The sequence below is a fragment of the Drosophila virilis genome, chromosome 2 (assembly GCF_030788295.1).
Source record: "Drosophila virilis strain 15010-1051.87 chromosome 2, Dvir_AGI_RSII-ME, whole genome shotgun sequence".
Taxonomy (NCBI): domain Eukaryota; kingdom Metazoa; phylum Arthropoda; class Insecta; order Diptera; family Drosophilidae; genus Drosophila; species Drosophila virilis.
The window spans coordinates 7,013,913-7,037,623 of NC_091544.1; the positions used below are offsets into that span (position 1 = coordinate 7,013,913).

Consider the following 23,711-nt stretch of genomic DNA (forward strand, 5'->3'; position numbering starts at 1 on the left):
TGTTTTTCATTACTGATTTGGTATTCACGCCCACATCCTTTTTGGGATGCGGCGGGCCCGATTGTAGACTTCCTGCATCTTCTTTTCTTGTCCGACCATCAAACATTTCAGCACGTTGCTCGATTGCTCCCGCCGTGTCCATCCTTTGCTGACTAACAAGGCGTTCGCGGAGCGTCTCCGCATCCACAGCCGGAGTTACTCGTGGAAATGGTGTCGTTACCCTAACGGAGGCTATCCGCATTAGACCATATTCACGAAATGCCAGAGCCGATGTTTCCGATTTGGTGAAGAAGAGCTTATCTTGATGGCTCCTTCCTAAAGATGTTACAGATCTAATTGATGGTTTCAAGCTCGCAGAGGGCGTTGACCTTAAATTGGCAGCTGACATGACGTTCAATCTACGTACTGATCCAAGCAAAAGAACGAAATATATGTAAGCAAATATTTGGTTTTTTTGTTTTTTTTTTTCTTTTTTTTCTTTTTCGAATTAACTTATTTGCTGTGTTGGGAAATCAAATATAATGAAAAACTGTTTAACACTGCTTGCAGTGCCAACTTTTCAGGGCAGAACCAACTTTTGAACTGCTTTCAAAAGCTAGCCTTTTATTCTTTGCAATCTATCAGATTAATTTACGAAGAATAATTCTATTGCTGAACTGCGACCTGTTGCCAAAAAGCTCTTTCTCTATTGCTAAATAATTGAGCTGATTTTTCCTGCATCCGATATACGCCGATCAATGTAGGCATATATATTTTTCAATTTACGCAGAGAGAAATGATACGTCAGGCAATATTTAGATTATGTATATTACTACCAGGTTTTATCCGGCTTTGCACGACAGACGAAGATATTTTATAAACAATAAGCGTTTTTTCAATGCGACTTTATCCACGAGCCTAAAGTAATAAAACGCAAAAAACGATTGACATTTTTTATGTTCACTATAATTGTTACTCTTAATTTCTCTGTTTTAGCATTGTTGCTTTTCCCAAACTATTATATATATATATATATATAGACAGAAAACCATCTGGTTATCTAAATAGATAACAGGTATTGTCCATTGTGAAATACGAGTTTTGCAATAAAACTTTTTTAGAGCATAATAAGGAAACATCGGCACCGCAAAGGTAACCATATCTTCTTGTTTTATCAATTGCTATTTATTTACATGAACTTCCAGTAGCAGGCGTATTGCTGAATGTGAATACGTTGACAGAAATTTATACAAATCGCAATTGACGATCCAAACAGGTTCCAGTTATGAATAGGTTTGCATTGGAAAAATAGCGAAAGTGCGTTCAAGTGGGCTCCAGTCGCAATCTGTATGCACTCTCGCTATTTGTCAAATGCCATCTCCTTTTGGACATAGAGGGGCGTTCAATGAAAAATATTTGAGTAATTTCCTGATTTCCTTGTCAATAAGTATGCTGATGGTGAGCTGGCAAAGCTAGTTTGTGACGCTGAATCATTGAGTTTGATTTTTGTATTGCCGGTTAATGTACCGGCGGGTGCTTTTATGAAGCCTTGTTTTCGGATAAACAATTCGATGGCATCTGTCGCCCTTTGGTCATCGCAAAATGTGCCATCAACAATGTCTAATTTATCCACTGGATTTGACATAAAATATTCGCTTAACTTCTTTCCATTTTTGGCAATTGTGTATTCGCCCTTACAAAATAATTGTCGACGTTCGTTAAAGCTAAGCGGATGGCTGCTCGGTCCGGAGCTATTCACTGTGCTTTGGGCACTTTTTCTGTCGTCTATTAAGAGATTCTTTCTTTCGTCTCGTAGTTCGCTGGTCGCGCTTCTTCGAGGACTGATTAGGGTGACCTTTTTGCGTTTATGCACGTGCTCAGGTTTATTGCTGTAGTCTTTTCGCAGACAGCTGGGCAGGGTATTGCGCTTGTAGCTTGAAGAGCGAGCCGACAAGAGATCCTTGACTGACTTTCTGTCAGTTTCCATCTCTGACAGCATCGACTGGATGTCCGATAATCGTCTAATGCTGGCCCATTGATGGGACAGTTCAGCATTCCAATCAATTGTACTGATCTGTTTTTTGAGTAATTTGGGATCTACGGCCATGCCCTTGTTAGGGTGCGGAGTGCCTGTGGGCATTTGCTCAGGATGCATCACGTGTGTCCTGTGCGACGTGCTGCTAAAACGTAAGGAACTAAATGCAGAATCCGCCCTTTCCAAAGGAGTCACTTCGGTTTTACTTATGCGCTCCTCCTCAAGCCGCGCCGTAAGAGCCGGCACATCAATTCCCTTTGATACGCGTGGATATGGGGTCGACGCCTTGTCTGTAGATATCTTTATTAGGCCATAGTCACGGTCTACAATTGGCACCTGGTCAGGTGGTTTGAATATCAGATTTCTCGATTGACTTTTTTTTGATTTTGTCAGGAATGATGATTTTTTAGTTCCCGTTGACGCCATCGTGAAAGGGATGGCAATCGCGATTAACGTACTTAAGAAAAAGACTCAACCAAACAGTCTTGTGGGCGTTTCTTTGTCAAGCAGCTTTTGTTTTTTTTTTATTTGTTGTTTTATTGTATATGTTGTTTGTTTTCCTGTTTCTAGGGTATGTTCCTAAATTTCACCTATTTTTTTTTTATCGTGCTCATCCTAATCTGAAACTGCTTGCTATGCCTACGCGGCACTGCTTACATTTTGATTTTGAATTCGGTGAGCATGCGATAGCTAAATGCTATAGAACTGTTTGTGTGCCAACACATAACCATGGGCATCGACTAAAAGCACATTGTTAGCTTTAAGCTCTGGCCAAAGCTTTTTCTTTTGCCAATTAGCTTTGCCGCTTGCCAAACAGCTGTTAAGGACTGCGGGCAATCATAACATTTCAAAACAAAACGTTCAGCGGTAAGGAAGTAACTGAACTCGTTCAAAATTCTTGTGCATGTGATTTAATATGAAGAATACTACAGAATGATTTAAATTTGAAAGTCTCGATTTTTTGTTAGTTTTTAATTAGAAATATTCTTTAACCTTTCTTGTGAAAAGAAACTGTGTTATCAAATGTCGCTTGTATTTGCAATGAAGCAGGAAACACTATTTGAAACCTCAAACTGCTGTGCATAGCCAAAGTTAAAATAAATATATAAGAAAAAAAAAATATATAAAAAGTAACAATTTTATTGCTAAACTCAACATATGTGCTTCGAAAATAATATGTTAAGACATAAATTTTTATTCAGATATGTGATTTAAAAAACAAACAAAACAAAAACATTCAAGTCCCGATCTAAGTAGGCATTAATAAATATTAATATTAAAGAAGATATAAATATATATATCTAGAATCTAACGATAATGTGAATTTCATAAATGATATGTTCATCTTGAAAATTTCAATTGCCCTTGTTTTACTGAACAAAATTTATTGTTCAGCCTCGAACAAATCGATAAATATGAATAGTTAATAAAACATAAAAATATTATAATAATTATAAGTGTGCGCCATTAAGGCTCATATGCGCAGAGTTCAATGTGCTCACCTTCTCAAGGTATTTGAAAAAGTGCTGACTGACATTGAGAAGCAGCCGCGCGACAAGTGGAAATATAACATTTTCTCCGGTTTTAATGAGTTATGACAAAAGCTTTATCAGGCAGCTTCCCTTGCCAATTTCAACGTGTTTCACTTACATTTTATACATATGTATATATATTTTTTTAATGATTTTTCTTTTAGCTTTTTGCACCTGTCAGGCTCTGATTGTTGTCGTATAAAGGACAACAAGCGTCAAAATGAATGAAAAGAAATTTTGCACTTAACGTGTTTTCCATCTCCGGCTACTTCAGTTTGTGTCTAAGGCTTGTTAGCTGATTTTTTTTTGTGTTTTATTTTTTCATGCTTCTTCCATATATTTGTTTAACAGCCTCTTGTCTGATGTGTGACTCTCATGAATTTTATTTTAAATGCTTTCACACACGTGCCATTCATTCATTCATTCATTCCGCATAGACATGACGAGTAAAGGCCTGTCTCAAAGTCTGTTCCTTTTTTACCCTAGTTGCCTTGGCCGGTCCGAATCCCTTGTCGCAAATAGAAGCTCTAATCCTGCGTGCTGGGGCGTTCGTATAGAATAACAACAACAACAACAACAACAATCATAACAAAGTAAACGTCGCTACGTAACTTCTGGACCTACAGACACAGCTCAAACACAAGGACACAGACAGACTTTCGTAGTTATTGGGTTTGCTTTCACGGCTTATGTGCAACTGAAGCCCCGAAACTTTCATAAATTTCTGCATTAGCTCCTTAGGCTTACAAAACTTGTCCAAGACTTTTCTTTTAATCTTTTGCGCTAAGTATTTCAAGTGTTTCCCGCGCCCCTTTCGTGTGCTTTGAATTCTTTGCGGCCAGTTCTGGTTTTCAATTGAAAGCTGCCATTTGGGGCGTCGAGAATGCGAACCAAAGAATAATATAATATTATTTTGTGCATTGTCGAGTGTGGCATGCTTTAAAGCAGACTAAATGAAATGTGCGCTGACAAAACATACTGCATATTCATTATGGGCTGTAAATGCGTTTGTTTATAGTAAACTTAATAGCAGTTAGGTGAATAGAATGTCCATTTTGACAATGTAGTTCTACTTGGCCGTGCACAGCCGGTTAATGCTTGCTAGTTTGATTTTTCAGCTTTCTTGCAGTGCAAACTAGAAAGCTTTAGAGTAATCCTCGTGCAAATTTATTCTCTTTCTTGGCCGGATGTGTGCCATGCCTGAGTGACGGCCGCGTCCTGCTTTGCAGCCACTTGAAAGTGTGTTTCATTGAAATAGTTTTTCATTTACTCAACGCTTTTTATGCGCCTCTGGACAGGCATTTCGTCGAAATGGCCAACTGGGCGCGCTGGCAGAAAAGTGAACTCGGCAAATATGGCCTACTGTGGCAGGCGTTCGCTCTATACGAATGTTGGCCATGGTGACCGCAATTGGCCGACACAAAACCGCAGCCGTTGCTAATGAGGAAAATAGCATTAGTGACTGGGCTACGCAGGCATCTAATTATCGTAGTTTTTTAATGAAAATTTGGTTTTTTATTTGCCGATTCAGATTACAACAACGAGGCGAGCGGCACCGGCGCTTTGGCCAGCAGCTTCGATAAGTCCGTTCTGCACATTTCCGACTGGTTGACTTGGGAACAAAACATGATCAAGATACAGAGTGTGCTCGTGGACGATGTGGACGCAGTGCGTTTGGCCATTGAAAAGCAGGAGGTAAGTTTCAGCCTGAAGTAGTGTCCATTGCTTTTGCTCTATTTCTGCTTCGCTTTGTAGAAAGTTTTGCGTGAATTGAAAATGAAAAAACCTCAACTCAATGAACTGGTCCACACAGCGGAAGTGCTGAAGGGCGACATTAAGCGACAGCAATTGCAGGAGAAAGGTAAGCTCTTAAAGCCTTATTACTAAAAAAAAATAAAATAACTATTTAATGGGCTATTTGCAAAACCAAAAATAGGTATTAGATATTATTGGAAAATACACTTCATATATATATGTACATATGTACAAATGTATATTTCAGTACACGAATTGTGTTTGATAAAGGAAAATCAATTGAGTTTTTCTACACTCGATAAAAACTTAATTTTTAATGAAAACTTGTGCGGTTTTGTGCAAAATCTTAGGGCTAGGCTGGGCTACATTATTTTCTTTTTAATATTTTCCTCCTTCTCTTACCTCTGCAATCGTAACTGCATTCGTAACTGCTGCCAGAAATGCTCCCATTGAAAAGATTTGAAGGAGAAATCATTTTGGGGAACACATGTGAACGTTTCCTAATTCATCGAACAAATTGCCCATTCGATGGCACATGGAAATTTCATTAGACCTTTTAGCTGCTGTCTGCTAAATGCCATTATGAATTGCATGCAGATTGTGTTCAACCTGAAGCTCTGGCGAGCTGTGTACATTTTCCATTTCCCTTAACGACTTTCGTGCAAGCAAATTTCCGCTTTGCCAGACCGACTCACATACCACGGTCAGCATGGTATGGAAGGGGCGTTCCGTTCAATCTGAAATATCCACTTAAAATGACCAACAGTTGCTGGCTCGCTTGCCAACTGGCCCAAGCGAGTGGTGCGGTCGGTGGTGCTGCTGATGCAAAAATTTGCATGCCGTTGCCGGGAACCTACCGACACAATGTGTCTTGCACTTGTCCCATAGCACTCGTTCTCCGATAGGTTCGGCTGCTACCAAAAAGATTAAAATTAACCAGTAAATACGATCGATGGAAAGCACATACAATCGATACTCTGTAGTTGTACTTGCGGGATTAGCAGATATTCTTAATGTTAACAGCGATATTAAGTCAATAAGAAAACTTCAATTAACAAAAGTCATCTATTCATATCACAGCATTTGCCATTTGAGTTCGAAATGGAAATTTCATTAGGAAATTTATATAATTATAATTGACCAGTAAAACTTGATATTTATCTGAAAGCAAAACTATAAACATTTTGTCTATAAACATTTGTTTGCCTGTATTATAACATACAAATACTTCAATAATTGTTAAGTTTTAAAGTGAGTCTTTATTTATAAAAAAAAGGCTGTTCGTTTTTAAAAGGGTATGGTTAGGTGACAAAGCCAAAGCTGTCGAATGGCATTGAAAGACAATGGCAAGGTTCTCAGCAAACACAAATACAAATATGTGCACAGGACACACACACACACACACACACACGCACACATTATGCAAATGGGAAACATGTCAGACTTGAGTGCCAAACATAGGAATGCATAGAATGCCCTGCACTATGAATCGGAAATGGAAATGCTTTTTTAGCCGGTACAGTGGTGAATATGCACCATTACAGTTGGACAGGCACTGCTAAAGAGTGGAATGTAACTTTAAAGAGAGTGAAAATTTCCATTGCATGCCTCAAGGCGCATGCTCAGAGGAAGATATACATTTGGATATGTGTGCGTGTGTGTGTGTGTGTGTGTGTGTTATTATGCGTGCTCTGTGTATTTTTTGCATTTCGTTCATTTTTGAACTCTCTGCGGAATTTTAATGTGGCATCAGGCAGCCAACATTTCTGTCAGTTGACATTTAATTGACAAGCGCTGCGGAGTTGAAGTGTGGGGGGCGGGCTGCTAACATTTTTATGCGCCCCTTTTGTTGTTGCGGCCACTGTTGTTGGGTCTGCTGCTTGTTGGCTCTTACATAGTTTTGTATTTTATGTCATTGTTTGTTGGCTGAGAGGGGAATTGGCCTGCAGTTGGTTGCATTGCTTGTGTGTTGTTACATATTATTATGATGTTTGGTTTGTCATAAACATTTGTAACTTGTCCTGCGCACGACTGTTGCCGTCGACCACGTACTTAAGTGAATCCCTGTTGTTGTACCACTAGCAAGACGTCACTGGGGTCTGAGCCAGGGGCTGGCTCCACATGCGACTGGATACTGGGAATTCACTTTGTTGTGGTTCCTCGGGCACATTACATACGCCACACATTCAAGGGGGGGCAGATTTCTTATTCTCTGCAAGAAATGAGCTTTAAGCTGGTTACATAACTTGCACATGTTAAATAGTATTCGCGACTAAAGAAAATGACGGAGAAAATAATTAAGTACATGCATATATGTTATATGTAAATACATTGCATTATGTAAATGTATTGTACAAGAAATTATCAAGAGTTGCAATTCGCTTTAATTTAAACTTTCAGTTGATAATCCATGGAAATTTAGCTTATGTAAGAATTCTTATTATAAATAATGTCAATCGAATTAAACGAAATAAACTATTCTGGGATTGAACTTTCAGTTGTTGAATCGAAGACATTTGCTGTTTTTACAAATACAATTGGATGTCTAGGATAAATAGTTTCTTTCTGAAATGACTTCGATGATGCTTCCCGTGACAAACAGATATTAATCCCTTGTCTCGTTTTCATTTGTCCCATTGCATATATTCACATATGAGTCTCAACAGTCTATCGTCCATTTTCCCATTTTCAAAGATCAGAGTTTTCTTCTTGGATCAACAGATTAATTTAGCATTTCGCTTAAGGTGTTGGAAATAATTGGATTCGGTCAAATTTTCAAAAATCTATTAAAATATTGAAGCACAACTTAAATAGTTTTAAATTTACACGCACACAAGTATTTCGAGATGTGTCTTTAAACTACATATTTGACAAATTTGGCCACAATTGGGCAACAGGCCAAATAATTATTGCCGTGCAATTAAATTGGTCACCGCACGAAATAATTGGCTTTGAAGCTCGTATACACCTATATATATATATATGGTAGGTGCACGTGTCTAACCAGTGGGATACGGTCAATTGAGAGGAGACCTGTCGGCGTTTGCCCGTGCCAGTGGCCGTGCCCATGCCTATCGCTTATCTTGGGCCAAACGAATTGCACACAAAATCAATTAATTACGCATTTTGTAAGCTGACGCTTAATTAAACCATTATTTATTATCTCGTATGGCTGGATGGCGTGCCATGGGGCGCGGCTGGGCAAAAAGTTGTGCCAATTCGGCCGACCCAAGCTCAAACCGAGTTCGGTTATCATAAATAAAATGCCTGCCAGCTAATGGAGGGCGCCCCAAACCTAAACCAAAGTTGTGGCAAAGCAATGCAATGCCATGCCAGAGCAGGGCTATGTGTGGGCTACTCGTAAATCTGTCTTTGACATGCAATTTTAGAGTGCAGCGGCTGTTGCTGCAGTTTGTGCTCCTGCAGCCAACAAATAGCAACAGCAACAGCAACAACAACCACAATAACAATGCACATTATTTGAAAGGACAACGCACTCGTTCGCCGGGCACAAGCCCAGGCAGTGTGTGGTCCCCGGCCGGGGATGGAACCAGCAACCAAATTGCCTCTAATTGCCGTCTTTCTCTATGGGCTGCCTGCAACCTGCAGACACCCTTCGGTGCCCAGTTACACGCCCACTTCACGCCATTACATGCTTTAATAGGCCTACCCCGTTGCCCGCAGCCCTTAGTCCGTATACCGCCCGTACACGCGAACCCCTGACGACCGACGTCTCCAGCCTGAGTGACTGTCTCTGCCTAGCTGGCGCTTCCTGCCCTGTGTCTGCGCTTTCAAGAAGTTTTTCGCTTTTGATGCCCTAGCCAGAAGGCACCATGACTACCTGATGAAGCTTGCATAATTGATGTAGTGTACATAATATTTGGTAATCAAGCGTTGCCCATTTTGTGTGCCCCTTTTAACGCTGCCAATTTTCCAATTCATGTTTTAGTTAATGGTCTTACTTTTAGGTTGCATACAAAACTATATTTTAATCTAAAAAGATTAGTATATAGATTAAATATTCTATAGATTTTACGAAACTCAAATTTCATTTTATTGAAAATTTTAATTATTAATGATTAAAATTAAAATTAAAACTGAATTCAATTCTACATGAAAGAGCATTTAAGTTTCGTTGTAGCTGTTAGTTTTAATTACTTGAAAGTGTCATCTTCATGACTGCTTAACCTCAGACCTCTGGCCAGGGGCAATTGGGCCGTGGCTTTATGCAACTTGAACACTTAATGCCGCTGCCAACAAATTGAAAGCCATCTTAAATTAAATAATTGTCATGGCTGTCAGCCTTTCAGTCGCCACGTTATGTGCTAGATATAGTTTTGCGGACATTTTTGTGCTCGAAAGTTATGTGAAAAATGTTTATAAATATTAAGGTTCTTGCTGCCGTTTTGGCCGTAAGAGCTGTGTGTGTGTGCGTGTGTTGACCTCGACGGAATGTGCTTGCCTGCAGATTCCTGGCAGAAACTTTGCCACACAAAATTCCCGGTTCGCTTTAAGGTGCAGCCTTTCAGACTCGCTCAGTTCTTGTCCATACTGTGCTGCAATATTCACTGATTACGCAAATTGCCAGGGGTTAGCGCTACGTGCCTGTCATGTGTGTAAGTGGATTTGAAGTGGAATCCTGGTATTCCTGGTACCTCGTTCATGTGCTGGGCACTATGGCCAGGATAAAATGAATTTTAATTAAATCCATTAAAACGTTAGCCAACAGTGTTTTTATACCCTTAACCAATTGAAAATGGGTAGCAAGGGTATAATGTATTTGTTACCCATTTAGACTTAAGCATCTCCAAACCCTTAAAGTAAACATATTTTTGATCTGCATCGGTAGCCGAGTCGATCTAGTCCATCTAGCCTGTCCATATGGACAGCAAGCAAGAGCTAGAGATTTGCTATTTTTAAAGTTGCAAGCAATCAATGAAAATCGATAAAGAAATACTTTTTTTTCAAGCAAATCTCGTTAGTTATAAGGGCTAGCTTCCTGAATAGTAGATACATAAAAAGTATATTTAATTTAATAGTGTTGCGCTCGATACGGTATTAAGTCCGATTGGATACCCTATTATTATTATTATTTTTTAAATTCTGCTTAAGCAAGCGAGAAGTGACTTTAGGGTATCCCCTAGTCGGGAATTCCCGTCAGTTGTCAGTTCTATGGATATGCCTGAATTTGTCTGGCTATGAAATCTGTTGTCAAGAGCTTTGTTTATAGTTGATGCTAAATTCTGCTAGACTTTAGCTCTGTCGGGTGTTTGTGTTTGCGAAGCTACCTTAATTATGAATCCCATTTCTTGAAATAAGTCTTAATGACACTTGAATAAAATATTTATATCGACAGTTTAATTGTAACTGCAGACAGCTCTTCTTTTTTTCGAAGTATTTACATTGATGGATCCATATTTTCTATGCCCACCTAGGGGCGTGTTAAATCAGTCCTGCTGTTGTTGGACGAGTATCTCGCAGTCTGAAGCACCCATCTGCAACATTTCTATTAAGTTTATTTATGTTAGCAGCTATATTTTTTCATTAGGGGCTTCTTGTGCGCTCCCCACCTTAAGGCTCACCCATTATAGTCAAATAAATCTCCTTTTTATACTCAATTTCCATACTTGACGCATTCTCATTAAGTTGTATTTTAATTTATTTTTGGCTTTGCCACAAATGTTGCCTCCTTTCCAAGACATTGTACTCTAAGAAAGCCCTTAGAAGCAGCGCACCCGAAGCTTTCGTTTTGATGTCATTAAGTCCGTTGCACACGAGTCAACTTTTACAATTCCTCGCGTTATTACCACCCACGAGATTGATAGCAGGGGGTGCTGGCGCGGGGGTTAAAGCAAATATCTACTGAGCTACGAAAACAGAGCACAATACACACACACACACACACACACACACACACACACACACAGACACACACACAAAACATGCACATGAATTCCGTCAATGGCTTCGGCACGCTTGTTGGCTGCAACCCTGTGCAAAGCTGATGTAAAAGTTTCTTATCAGTTATCAAGGTTCGTGGCAGACACGCACAACATGTGGCAGGAAGGTTGGCGGCCCCAGAACAAATTCCGGCTGCTCCCGGCTATGGAGCACCCAATGCGCATGACATTCACAAGCAAAACAAACTGCCGGAATGCCGGCGTAAGAGCCGTAAGAGCCAGCCCAACCGTGGTGAGAAAAATGAGAGAGAGTTTAAGAGAGAGAGAGCGACAGCGGGAGTGCCGCCAGGTGGGTGATTATGTGTTTCTGTTGGTTTGGCTGAGCAGAGCAGGTGGAGAGAGGGAAGGGGGGGGATGAGATGTAATTATGTTGGGGTTGTTGCTGCGCCCCAACTAACTTCTGTTGTCTTTGTTTACCCTCTTTTGGGGGTTGCTGCCGCACAGCCCACAACCACCCGCCCCATCGGAGAGCGGAGCGTGTCGAAAGCGTAGTAAAAACAGTTCCGTGTTGAAAACGTTGCGCTCGCTCTTTGTTCAGTCGCCAGTTGGCAGAGTCCCAGCCAGCAGTCAGCCCAGGACATTCGTGGGCATTGACTGCGTACAAACGGTTGTGAATCCATTCGTATCCTCTGCCTCTGTCTCCGTCTCTTTTGTCTACCAACTCGTGTCGCGCGACGCGTGAAAATTTTGCTCAAAAAACAAAAAAAAAAAAACTGTGAATTTGAAATGCCATTAAAACGTGAAAAGCGACAAACTTGTTTTTCACTGAGCCAAAATAATTGCAATCAATTAGCAGGGCTTTCAGTGCGTGTGTGTGTGTTTGTGTGTGAACGTGTGTGTGTTTTTTTGTGCTTCTATTTTTTGAGGGCCAACAAAAGTCAAACCACAAAACGGCATTTAAAGTTTCTGTCTGCAATGGATTATTGCCCAGCCCTGTCTATTTCCCCACACACCCCTGCGCACCAGCAGCCGCTCTTGTTGTTGTTGTTGTTGTTGTTGTTGTTGTTGTTGGTATTATTTTTGTTGCCGCTTTTGTTGCCGCTACTTTTGTAAATCAATAAACGTGAGGGTGGCAAATGCCGCAGATAAAAAAATAAAACGAATTAAAATGAATATTCAGCACAAAAAGCGATTGTAAATTCACAACTAAACTGGAAAAAAAGGGGGGAAAATATCGGAATGCACATCGATGAGTGCTGCAGAATAAATTGTGTCCCCATTTGAATTAATTGAATGGATCGTTTAGCAAGCGTTTACAAGAGATAATGCAATTTAAATTACTCGATTACAGGGGCTACAATTAAAATTGATTAAAGGTGTTTAAAAAGGGGGAGGTGCGTTAAGGTTTGGCATAATGCTAATAAATACTAATATTAAATATGTCCTTAATTTTTTTGGAGCGTTAAATAACTTTAGGTCACAATGATAATTTAAAAAAAATTAAAATAAAGTTGTCTGCATAAAATATATACATTTTTGTTTGAAATTGAATTGATTTTTATTAAGATTATCAAGATTTATTTCTAGATACAGACATAGCAAGTTCTTATAAATGTGTTAAAAATATATACAACATTGCATTATTAATTATTCAAATAGATTTCCATTCTTAAATCAAATATTTTCATAAATCAGGCATAAAATGAACAAATATTTCAACTCAGTTGCTTATCTTTTTATATATAATAAAACATAACAAACTAGGCTTAAACATTTATAATGCGACCCCAATGCTTAAATGTGTTTGGCTAATTAATCAAAACATAACAGAATAGAATTATATTATAACAAAATAATAATCGACTATGCAAATTTTTGTTATAAATATTCAATAAGCTGTGGCTGAAGCCAACAAAAGCGAAGCCAAATAAAGTGGGCGTGTATGTGGGGGAAAAAAAAAAACAACTACTATAATAACATCAACAACAACAATAAGACATTCTGTTGTTGTTATTGTTGTTGTTGCCCATCATGGCAGAGCGAAATAAATGTGTTTCAATAAATTACATGAGCGCACAGCGCCAAACGAGCTGAAGGCGGCAGCAGCCGTCACAATTATGTAGCATAACTTGAGGGATATATATATATATGTAATTGTGTGTGTCTGTGTGTGTGTGCTGGTGCTTGTGTGTGTGCGTCGTGAATGGTAATGCATGGAAAGCAGCGTACAAAAACGACAACGCAAGCACAAAAATTTAACTTTGCGCTCAGTCAAATGGCAAAAGCAACAAATACAACAACGACAGCAACAACAACAACAGCAACAACAACAACAACAACAGCAACAACAACAACCACCACGACGAGCTATTCGCACTGAGAAGCGGCGTCGAAACAAACACTCAAGTTATTTGACTTGATTGCATACTTTTAGGCGGAAAATAACATTTTATTTTTGCCAACAAATACACATATATATATTCTCACATATATATGCATATGCATATGTGTGTATTCTATAGCGCCTCGCTGCGAACGTGTTGTGTATGAAAATAGTTTTCTTGTTTTTTTTTTTTTTGCTTTCACACCCCCAACCCGTACTGCACCGCCCTGCCACGCCCAGCCTTACCCAACCAATAGCTTCTGTTATTTGGTCGACTGTCACAAATCCAAAACAATAAAGTTTATTTGGCTAACAAGTTTTCTGTATGTTTATCATAAGTTGTTGCCTGCACTATGGTTATGTGGCGAGGCATCAAATTGTTTTCCTTCTTCTTCTTCAATTTTCTTGTTTTCATTTTTATTTTAGCAGACAATTCCAATTAGTTGGCACGCAGTTTCCAATTAGTTTCCTTCAACAACAGAGTCTCTCAAGTGCACGCTTTGTTTACCTGATTTGTGTTTATTACCAATTGGCTCGGGAGGGCTTGTAGAGGCATGCTAGCTGATTCGCTTTGCAGGCTTAAAACAATGCATATGGCATTTCATTGCGATGACAAAAACTATACACACTGCTGAGGGCAATCACCTTGGTTTAAACACAAGACAATTTGTATAGATTGACTTATTTCGATTAACTGCATTAGCCGTAGCTCCAATTGAAAATGTGAAGAGCGGAAAACCGCCCTTTAATTTTAATTAATAGACGGGCATACAGAGATTTTGGCGTATTCTTTTACTCTAGAATAATTAATTGTTGTTCACATTCAAGAATTGTCATCTGTTTGAATTTCATAAATAAACAAAAAAGAACTAGTCTGTCTTCCGTCTGAACTCAAACTCTAAATCTCGTTCTCAGCTTAAAAAACAATCAAAAAGCAAATGATTTATTCTTAACTCTTATTCATAATTCGTTTCTTTCTGTGATTCCATTATTTGTAAATTAAATAAACAAGCATTAAATTGACAATAGGTGCTGGATTAGAACCGGCGACTGCTCGCTTGTTAGTCTGACGCTCACCTAGGCCAGCCTGTGTGGCCTCTCTTATTTACTCTCATTTACAAAGTTAACGTAACTCAAGTTCCTTCCTAACACTTTGCCAGATGTCTTGACTTGATAGTTCTTCAATTTTATGAGTATATACCTAATTATTCAGATATGCCTAATTGGGCAAGTTTAACTCTATGTTCATTAGTTAACTTATTTCCATTTAATTGATAAAATATGAGAAACTGCATTTATTTACTGAAGTTGGGTTTTCAGCAGGGTTGGGTTTTTAGCTAAGAACTATATGAAAATCTTTGAATATGCGCCATGATTAAATAATTTTTAAGTTTCAAGTATATTTGTCAATTGAAATGATAACTTTGGAGTTATAATATACACTCAGCCGATGACAAGTACATATATCTGATTAACATTATTTTGTGCACAGATATAATGAGTTTTATAATATAACACAATATAATATAGCTTACAAATAATCTGTACAATTGTGAAATAAACGTGATTATCGTGCAATGTGTTTAAGCCTGGCTCTTCCCTGGCTCTAAGCAGAGTTTATTCTCCTAGAGAATGTTAGAATAGACGACAAGTTGCTTTTTGTATATCATTGCACTCAAATGCAATTAAAGTATATCCCATTTGTGCTTTTAGTTAATTGGCCTACTCAATTGTGAGTTGAGCTGCTAACTCCAAAAACTAAAAACTAAAATTGCAAATAATTCAAAGTTAGCGCAGGAAAATAAAGCCTTAAAAGTGAGGATGGAGTGGAAAAGGGAAGATACATATTCCATTTCTGGTTAAAGCTAATTGCAATACAATGCTCAATTTGTGTAGAAACTTTTAAAAACTAAAATGTTGCAAAATCAGAAAAGCCAGTTATGAGGCAATTAAAACAAATATGGAGATATCTGGAAAGCCAAAGGACGAAGAGCAAGAGCAACTATCGTTGCGCTATGCGGTTGCAAATGATTTAAAAAAAAAAACTATTAAATGAAGTCAAGCATTTGAGGTAACAAAAGCCAAACGGGCGCAGACAGTCCTTATACAAATTGTTGCACAACAATGGGCTAGAGAGAGAGAGAGAGAGAGAGAGAGAGAGAGCGTGACAGAGTGGAAGGGAGACAGACAGACAGCGGTAAACAATAAAAATGTAGTAAACGAACACGTTGCAACGCCGACATTGTTATGTGCATTTAAAGGTGTGCCAGAAGTTAAATGCACCTGCCACGGGCGGCGTCTGGGGTTTAATGGCACGACACCGACTGGACGGGACAATAAAAGCGCACCGTTAAGGCGCACATGGAATGACAGCAGCAAATACAACACAAACAACAACAACAACACAAACAACAACTACAACAGAAACTTCTCTGTTGCTCCTTGTTGCAGGCGTCAAAGGCAAAGTTCGCTGTGGCGCTGCGTAAAAAGTTTGCTGCATTTGTTTGGTCGCCGAACGCCCCCCCCTCTCATATGCCCGAGCCTGTGTGTCTCTTTATATGCGTGTGTGCGTATGTGTGTCTTTTTTTGCCTTGCACTGTTGTGCACTCATGTATACACACATGTTTACTCAGTGCAGACGCGTCTGAAATCAACTACAGTAGAAACCGAATATAACGAGCCAAACAATTGATTTATTTAATACAATATAACATGCCTAAATATAAATGTAAATATAAAGTAATTTGGACAAATTGCATATTAATATAAATTCAATATGACAAACCTTTAATTAAAGTACGACATTATTCAAAGCAGTACAGTAAATCATGTACTATTTGCCCAAGCATTGAAAACAAATCAAAGTCAAAAGCGTGTGCGTCATATTCGATGTCTACTGTTCTGCGAAGCTGAAAGCAAAGCAAAACAGCGACAAAAGTATGCAACGTTTTCAGAGATTACCGAAAATGCCGCCTGTGCGTTAACAGCCGGCGCAGTGTGCTGCGAAGAGTGTGGTGAAAAAGATAGTGCGCGAGAGCGTATGCGTGTGTGAGGGTGGGTTGGTGGCTGGCATGGTGTGAATGGTGAATTTCGCTATTGAAGAGAACGTTCTCTTCGGTGCACGTCGCGTTCTCTTTTGTGTGCTTTTGTTATTTGTGTGTGTTTGCCTGTGGCCTGTAAATGTGTTGAGTTTCCGGCACGTTGTATAAACAAACCAAGGCGAGACCACAAGCCGGCGGGGCGGTGGGTGTTGCACTTGTTTACCATTTACCAATGTCAATATGCAGGCGCGTTTTTCTTTTTTTTTTTTAAACATTTGAGCCGCGCCGGAAAATGCGTATGCAACATATCAAAAGCCGCACGTGATGCCGCACATGAAGTGAACTGTTAAACGACGCCCATAACGGGAGTCCATAATCCAACAGCAGCTGCCACAGCCATACAGCTACACACCGACAAGCACAACGACACGCACAAAACAATCGGAAACCAGCGATGACTGCCAAACCGCCGCCTCCGGTGCCGCCCACGGTGCCCGATCCAGACCAGACGCCCAAGCTGGCGCCGCAGATACCACGGCTCAACTCCGAGCTGGCCGCCCAGGCAGCACTGCGCGCCCAGCAGCTGCTGCGCAAGCAGAGCTCCCAGGAGCAGGCGCCCGGGCAGAAGGCAGCAGCACCACCACCGCTGCCCCCTCAGAGCCGGCCGGTGCCAGCGATTCCGGCCCGCGGCTCTGGTGAGCGGGCGGCACCGCCCGAAATTCCACCCAAACGTCACAGTCTGAAAAGTTTGCCCGATGGCCAGGCAATGGTGGTGCCTGGCCTGCCACCGCCTCTGCGCCAGCCGCCGCCTCTGCCCAAGAAGCCCGCATCCGCGCACAGTTCGGCCCAGAACAGCGCACAGAACTCGCCTCTGGCGGGGCTCAAGTTTAAGGATAAGCCGCCGCCACCGCCAGAGAAACACTCAACGCTCTCGGCGGAGGCAATGGCCGCACGCCGATGTTCCAATCCCTTTGAGATGCCGCCGCCACCGCCGCCGCTGGTGCTGCAATCCGCAGTAGCGGCGCTTGCCGAGCAGAGCTCCAAGAATGCGGCGGCCAATTGCAATCCGGTGCCCTCTCCGGCACCCACGAGGGCCAGCGAGGCCAAGAAGCTAAATAAACAACCGGCAGCTGCTGTCGCTTCACCCACGGATGAATTCGGCTCGGAGGATGCGTTGCGTGGCATTGAGAGCGGGCTGCGCAACATGGAGCGCGCCATGCAGGAGCAGATGAATTTGCGCACCCTGGAGGCGGCCGTGCAGAACAACTTCGATCTGAGCTTCAAGGCCAGCCTGGCCGCTGGAGGCGGTCGCCATTTGGGCAGTTCCGTCAATTTGCGCACCGCCAACTACGAGCGCAACTTGTCCTTGGACGAAAGTCGCGCCGGCGACTCGCGGCAATCCCTGGAGGAACTGAAGCAGCTGCGTGCCCAGGCGCAGCAGCAGTCCCTGCACAATTCATCCTCCTCGTCCGTCTCATCCGCTTCGGCCTCGCAGGTGGAGCAGTCCATGCGCTCCACCATCGAACATCACATGCGCTCGCTGGATCGCAATCTGCCGCTGGAGCTGCAATACAGCCGCCATCGCATGCAGAACAATCTGTCTGCCGCTGGCCATCATCCGGGTCCAGGTGCTGGCTCCCAGTCAGCTGCGCCAACCCAGCAGCAGCAGCAGTCGCCACAGCCACCCATGCCCCTGAGCAGCGAGTTTCGTGAACAGATTCGCCAGCAGCTGTTGGGCAACATTCCGCCCCAGGTGGTGCACAATATGGGCCAGTTGCCCGGCTCGGCGGCAGCTGCAGCGCTGCTGCAGCACCAGGCTCAGTCGCGGGCTGCTGCGGTCGCCGCTGCTGCTGTCGCTCAGGTCGCCGCCGGCAACGGTGTTGCGGCAGTCGGATTGTCCCGGGAGGAGCTACGCATCCGACGACGTTCCTCGCATGACGAAACCCAAATATCCCAGAACGCTGCCGGATGCATCCAGGGTAAGAAGAGAGAGCGAGAGAGGTAGGGGGAGAGCGAGAGAGAGAGAGAGAGAGAGAGAGAGTCTTAACCTATGAATAATGAAAACATGTCTCGGGTTGAGGAAAATATAAACACAAAGCGATCTCAGACTGCCTTTAAAGCTATTTCATGAGCCTCTCGACTATATCAAAGGCCTATTATGAAGCTTTTTTTTATTTTATTTTATTTATTTATTTATTAATGGTCGACAAAACAAGTGTCTTCATCATTATTCAAAAGATTGTACAATAGAATTATATGCTAAAAGCCTAGTTAAAGGATACAATTTTCTAAATAGCTTCACCGACCGATGGAGGTCTTTTATTTGCCAGTCCGGCCGGCTGTGCCCCTTTTCACAGCTAATTTTGTCAGTGACGCTATTAGAGCCTACATCTAAGCAGAAGGTTGTAAGTAGGAAGAGTGATCTCAAGTGATATTAAAAATAATCTTAATTTGCTATATTAATAAAGAAAATACAATAAATAGGAAAAAAGAAAGTAAGAAAATTGTTAATAAAGTAAAGCAATGTAAGTTAGATAAAGAGTGTTAAGTGGATAGGACAAAGAGAAAAGTAATGGGAAATCACCGAAACGGTGGGGGAAAATTTTTCAGCCTGTCCGGCTAGCTATGCCCCTACTCATAGCTGGGAATGGTCAGCGACTTCTCGAAGGTATCCTGAAAGCAACGATTTTATTAGGGGTAGAGACAGTTCGGCTTAGAGAGCATCGCTTCTTGCCAGGAAAAAGGTGTCCGATTGTATACAAAAAGGGTTTTCGGGAATTGTGCGGCAACACATTTTATTTACCCATTATTAACTACATTTAAACTATATTTTAAGCTTGCGGCTTAATAAATAAATAATTTGTTCGTCTTTTATTATCTTAAGAAATTTAGTTTTATTTTGTTATTATTCCCTCCATTAATATTGCATTCTTGGAGAAGAACGAAATAAAAAATTATCTCTAAATATATTCATATAAAAATGAATACTCAAACATATTTTATAAGAAATATATATATTATATTAATTTTTACTTTAGCACGTTTTTTTTTTTTATATTTTTTAAAATCTAAGCTACAAATGTATTTGAAATGATTTTCGATTTATTCATTGTTAAAACTTATTCATTTTTCACTTCTCTGCTAGAATTAAAACAGTTCTCGATAGCACCGCATTGTTCAGCTGATTTAGACTATATACGTTGCTTTCTGAAAGGTAACGACCACAGTTTGTGTTCCTGCTAATCCCATTGTGCGTTAGCTAACAGCCCCCAAAGCTACCAGAGTGGGGCCCAACTAATATGATAATAATGGAGACCATCTCACACACAATATAGTTACACTCCTCCTGAAGGACTCAAACACTGTTGTTTACTAATTATGTTGCATGGCGTTTTTTTTTATTTTTATGAACTGACAACTGATCAATAATTGTTGAATGGTTTGCCCGTACCAGAGGTGGTTCCCCCGGATACTAGATAAAAACACCAGCTAATTACTGTCACCCAATTAAAATTGATTGTTGTTTTAGCTAATATTGTAGTACTGTAACCAATCACTAATAAGTTTGGGGCACCACTAATTAAACTTCTCTCTATTCTGCCATTCACAGTGACCCGCCTGCGGGAGCATTGGGATGAGACATCGCAGTGCGTCCTGCAGCGAGCAGCGCAGCTGAAGAACATGCTAAGTGACTCACAGCGGTAGGTTATCCTTTTGCCTACTTTGGGGTCAATCTAATTAATGCTAAATTCCCATTGGCAGGTTTGAGGCCAAGCGCCTTGAGCTGGAGAAGTGGCTCGGCCGCATGGAGCAGCGGGCCGAGCGCATGGGCACCGTTGCCACCACGGCCGATATACTGGAGGCCCAGCAGAAGGAGCAGAAGGTAAGCTGATGGAGTTTGCATATCCATGGAGTGCATAAATTAATCAATTTCCTTTACATCTCTTGTCTATCCGTAGTCCTTCCACGCCGAGCTGCATCAGAATAAGCAGCACTTTGAGCTCTTCAGCGACTTGACGCAGAAACTAATTGCAGTCTATCCCAACGATGATACTACCAGAATTAAGAAGATGACAGAGGCCCTTAATCAACGGTGAGTGGATATTGAAATTGTGCAGCGACTCCCTCGAACGACTCTAATGAAATGCGAAAAGTTGCGCAATTTCAATTCAAATCACTTGCGCGAATTTGCATTTAATGCGATTTAATGACTTGCACTTGTTCCCCTTGAATCGCCAGCTTCACCATTACTGAAACTGAAATGGAATAAGGACTAGACTATGCAAACATATTTTCTGAACAGAGCTGAACAATCACAGTAGAGGAACATACTTTTCTTAGAAAGGGAAATCCTTTTAACGAACCGACTTTTTACAAAAGTTCTTCAATTCGGAAATTAAATTCATTTCGATGGGATGAAAAGTGATTGTCAAATAAACCATAAACTATATGTATATAAAACAGTTTGTCCCAACTGACTGACTGACTGACTGACTGCCCGACGCACCAAGAGCTAGGAAGCTGAAATTCGCTCTGTGGTTACCTTATGCGATAAACATGCACGTTAAGAAGGGTTATCGGGAAATTCCATCTGCATGTGCGGATAAATTGCGAAAAACTTTTGTATGACATCAAACCATGCTTACCATTCGATCGGCGTCTTCTTTGTGCAAAGTAATTTGAGTAGTGTTTCACACGTTTCGAAAAATGCATTCCTCCTTAGTGGAAATGGGGTTCAAAGATTGCCAAGGCTTTTCATGGCTTAGGCTCTCAAAAAATCAAAATGGTATCCTCATATATCCTGTATAGACATATGCCACCCACATAACGCAGTCAAAACTCAACCGATATTCAAAGAGCTTGACCTTTTTTCATAGTTTCGCATCTAGATCAATTCGGCTTGCATATTGCTCTGCGTTACACAGATCACAACAAAATTAGGATTAGGAAAATATATATAGGATTAGGAGAATATAGACTTGATGAGGTCGAAGCTTATTGTTATCGTGCTCTTCACATTCTACTTGCAGATATTCGAACTTAAATAATGGTGTGATTAATCGGGGCAAGCAACTTCATGCCGCCGTGCACAGTCTGCAATCGTTCGATCGTGCCATGGATCAGGTGAGCAATTATATCAGTCCACGCGAAAATGCAAGGCCTATAATTGATTTTTTTTTTTGCAGTTTCTAGCTTTTCTCTCGGAAATGGAAACACTCTGCGAAAACGCAGAATCGGACGTTGAACGCAACCCAATGATGTTTAAGGTAAGTGCACTGCACACGCTTCCCAACTTCCCTTTTGAGCCAATTGACCCTCAAATGAACACACCGCTGCCTTTGTACAACAATTAGCCCGATCTCAAGTGAAAGATTAATGCTCGCCAAAGTGCTTCTCTTCAGTCCATGGTGCATTGCCCGATCTCAACTGTGAATGACGGAAAACATAAAGTGTTCACAGTGCATGAAATGGCGAGAAATTCCATCTGAAATTCACTCCAAAAGCCCATTGTTATTACATAAATTGATATTGGGTTTTTGTGTATCTAAGTAATTATACTCTTCATATTTATGCATTTATTTTGACTATTCTGTTTATTCGAAGAATTATTTATTTATTGAATCCAGTTCCCTGGACTAGAATAGGTTAATATAATAGTTAAAAGATAAAGAAATGAGCGGATATCCCTTTCAACAGATGGTCTAGACAAGCACATGAGCTATACTTCCTATAGGATGATATAGTACTTCGTTTCAATTTCAAGAAGAAGACAATATTTCGGGATAGTACAGAAGCTTTTAAGCTTCTAAAGCAAAAAAGCATTTTAGAAAACTCTTTTTATATAACGACTTTTCTTAATAATTATGTTTGCTGAGGAATCAAAGTAAATGACAAGTGTTCTTAAGATATATTGTCAAAATTTCTATTTCGGATCTGTCCGATTCTTATATATATACTGCCTATTCTCCATGTGGGTACAAATCAACATTTAATTGATTGCAATTTCCCGCAAGAGTTTTTCCCCTTGTCTTTGTGCTCTGCATTTGACCCGCATTTGGATGAGCTCTCTTGCGCTTATCAGCTAATTTTCCTTAAGCATTTTCTACTTTCGTTTTCCGTATGACCGTGAAACATGCAAGCATTATTTTTTGTGATATCAGATCAGGGCTCAAGTGCTGGCCCCCCGCCCCCCCATCAACCCGCAATCGATATGGATGTGGATCCACTCGAATTCGCTTGCATTGTTGCCTGCTTTGATGACCGGCACGGATCGGCCAGCTCTCGAGCACTTAATGTCTCAATTGCATTTGCAAGCCGAATTGCTGTTGCTGCCTCAGCTGAGTTGTTGCATGCCACACACAAATGTACACTCATCCACCTCAACCCCTTTTGCCGGCGTGCCTTGGCACTTATCAGCCTCCGCCCTTTCACCCCTGTGCGGCGTGTTTTTCAAGTGCCGCGTGGCGTCTGTCTGTTTGATTGTTTGTTTTGGCTGCTTGGGTTGCTGGCCGTGCAACGTCATCAGCTGCATCATCATTGTCGTTATGATCATCATCATCGTTGGCCTGCATGTGGCCAACATTCACTTTCTGGTTACAATTACGCATACGCCCATTTAAGGCAATTATTCTTAATGCGTTTTCATTTGTTTTATTCTTGTTCATTTTCCCTAGAAAATTTGTCTGGCATAAAATTCAGCATTTAAGTAAGGAAATCAGTGTTAATTATTTTTTTCGTGCCTCATTTTATTTGCTCCGCTTCATTGTAAAATTTAAATATTTGTGATTAGAAGAAATAATTAGTTTGATTTTACTTTATAACTTAAATACATTCTAGACTTATAATTCTTTTACTCAAATATCCCATTAAAAAGGGAGTTAGGCGCGCTTTTATTCATTTCCCTTAAACCTTAGAGAGCTTTCGTTTTTGGAGCGTGTCTCACAAATGTCCTTGTCCCAATGAACACAAATTAAACAAAAGCTTTATCCTGAGCTTCAACCAAGTTGAAGAGGCGCTAGCGAGTTGTTCCAAAAGCTTGAGAAGCTCTGACGAAAGCGCCTTACGATATATATTTTGTGTTGGCAA

At 40.8% G+C, this 23,711-nt stretch overlaps 2 protein-coding genes across 23 annotated transcripts in view; one reads left to right on the top strand and one right to left on the bottom strand.

Moving 5' to 3' along the window:
• The window catches only part of Dys (Dystrophin), a 157,856-nt gene that overhangs the window by 34,909 nt on the left and 99,236 nt on the right, over window positions 1–23,711 (top strand). For 15 of the 22 annotated variants that reach the window (XM_032439178.2, XM_015171414.3, XM_015171410.3 and 12 more), the window contains 8 exons: window positions 5,078–5,241; window positions 5,302–5,407; window positions 19,771–19,839; window positions 20,236–20,326; window positions 20,388–20,508; window positions 20,585–20,718; window positions 21,656–21,749; window positions 21,812–21,892. In XM_032439178.2, the coding sequence (XP_032295069.1) occupies window positions 5,078–5,241; window positions 5,302–5,407; window positions 19,771–19,839; window positions 20,236–20,326; window positions 20,388–20,508; window positions 20,585–20,718; window positions 21,656–21,749; window positions 21,812–21,892 (860 nt within the window). Of the gene's footprint in view, window positions 1–5,077; window positions 5,242–5,301; window positions 5,408–16,912; window positions 18,605–19,770; window positions 19,840–20,235; window positions 20,327–20,387; window positions 20,509–20,584; window positions 20,719–21,655; window positions 21,750–21,811; window positions 21,893–23,711 lie in introns of those variants that run through there. The other 7 variants (XM_015171408.3, XM_015171418.3, XM_015171417.3 and 4 more) reach the window with 2 other exon arrangements.
• LOC26530358 (uncharacterized) lies at window positions 1,113–2,643 on the bottom strand. Its single transcript, XM_015172303.3, has one exon. It carries the CDS (start codon window positions 2,438–2,440, stop codon window positions 1,382–1,384), a length of 1,059 nt encoding a protein of 352 aa, XP_015027789.1. The 5' UTR covers window positions 2,441–2,643; the 3' UTR covers window positions 1,113–1,381.

What these genes read in the sequence shown, in the direction of transcription:
- LOC26530358 (XM_015172303.3), bottom strand. Translation starts at nt 2,440, where the DNA reads ATGGCGTCAACGGGAACTAAAAAATCATCATTCCTGACAAAATCAAAA.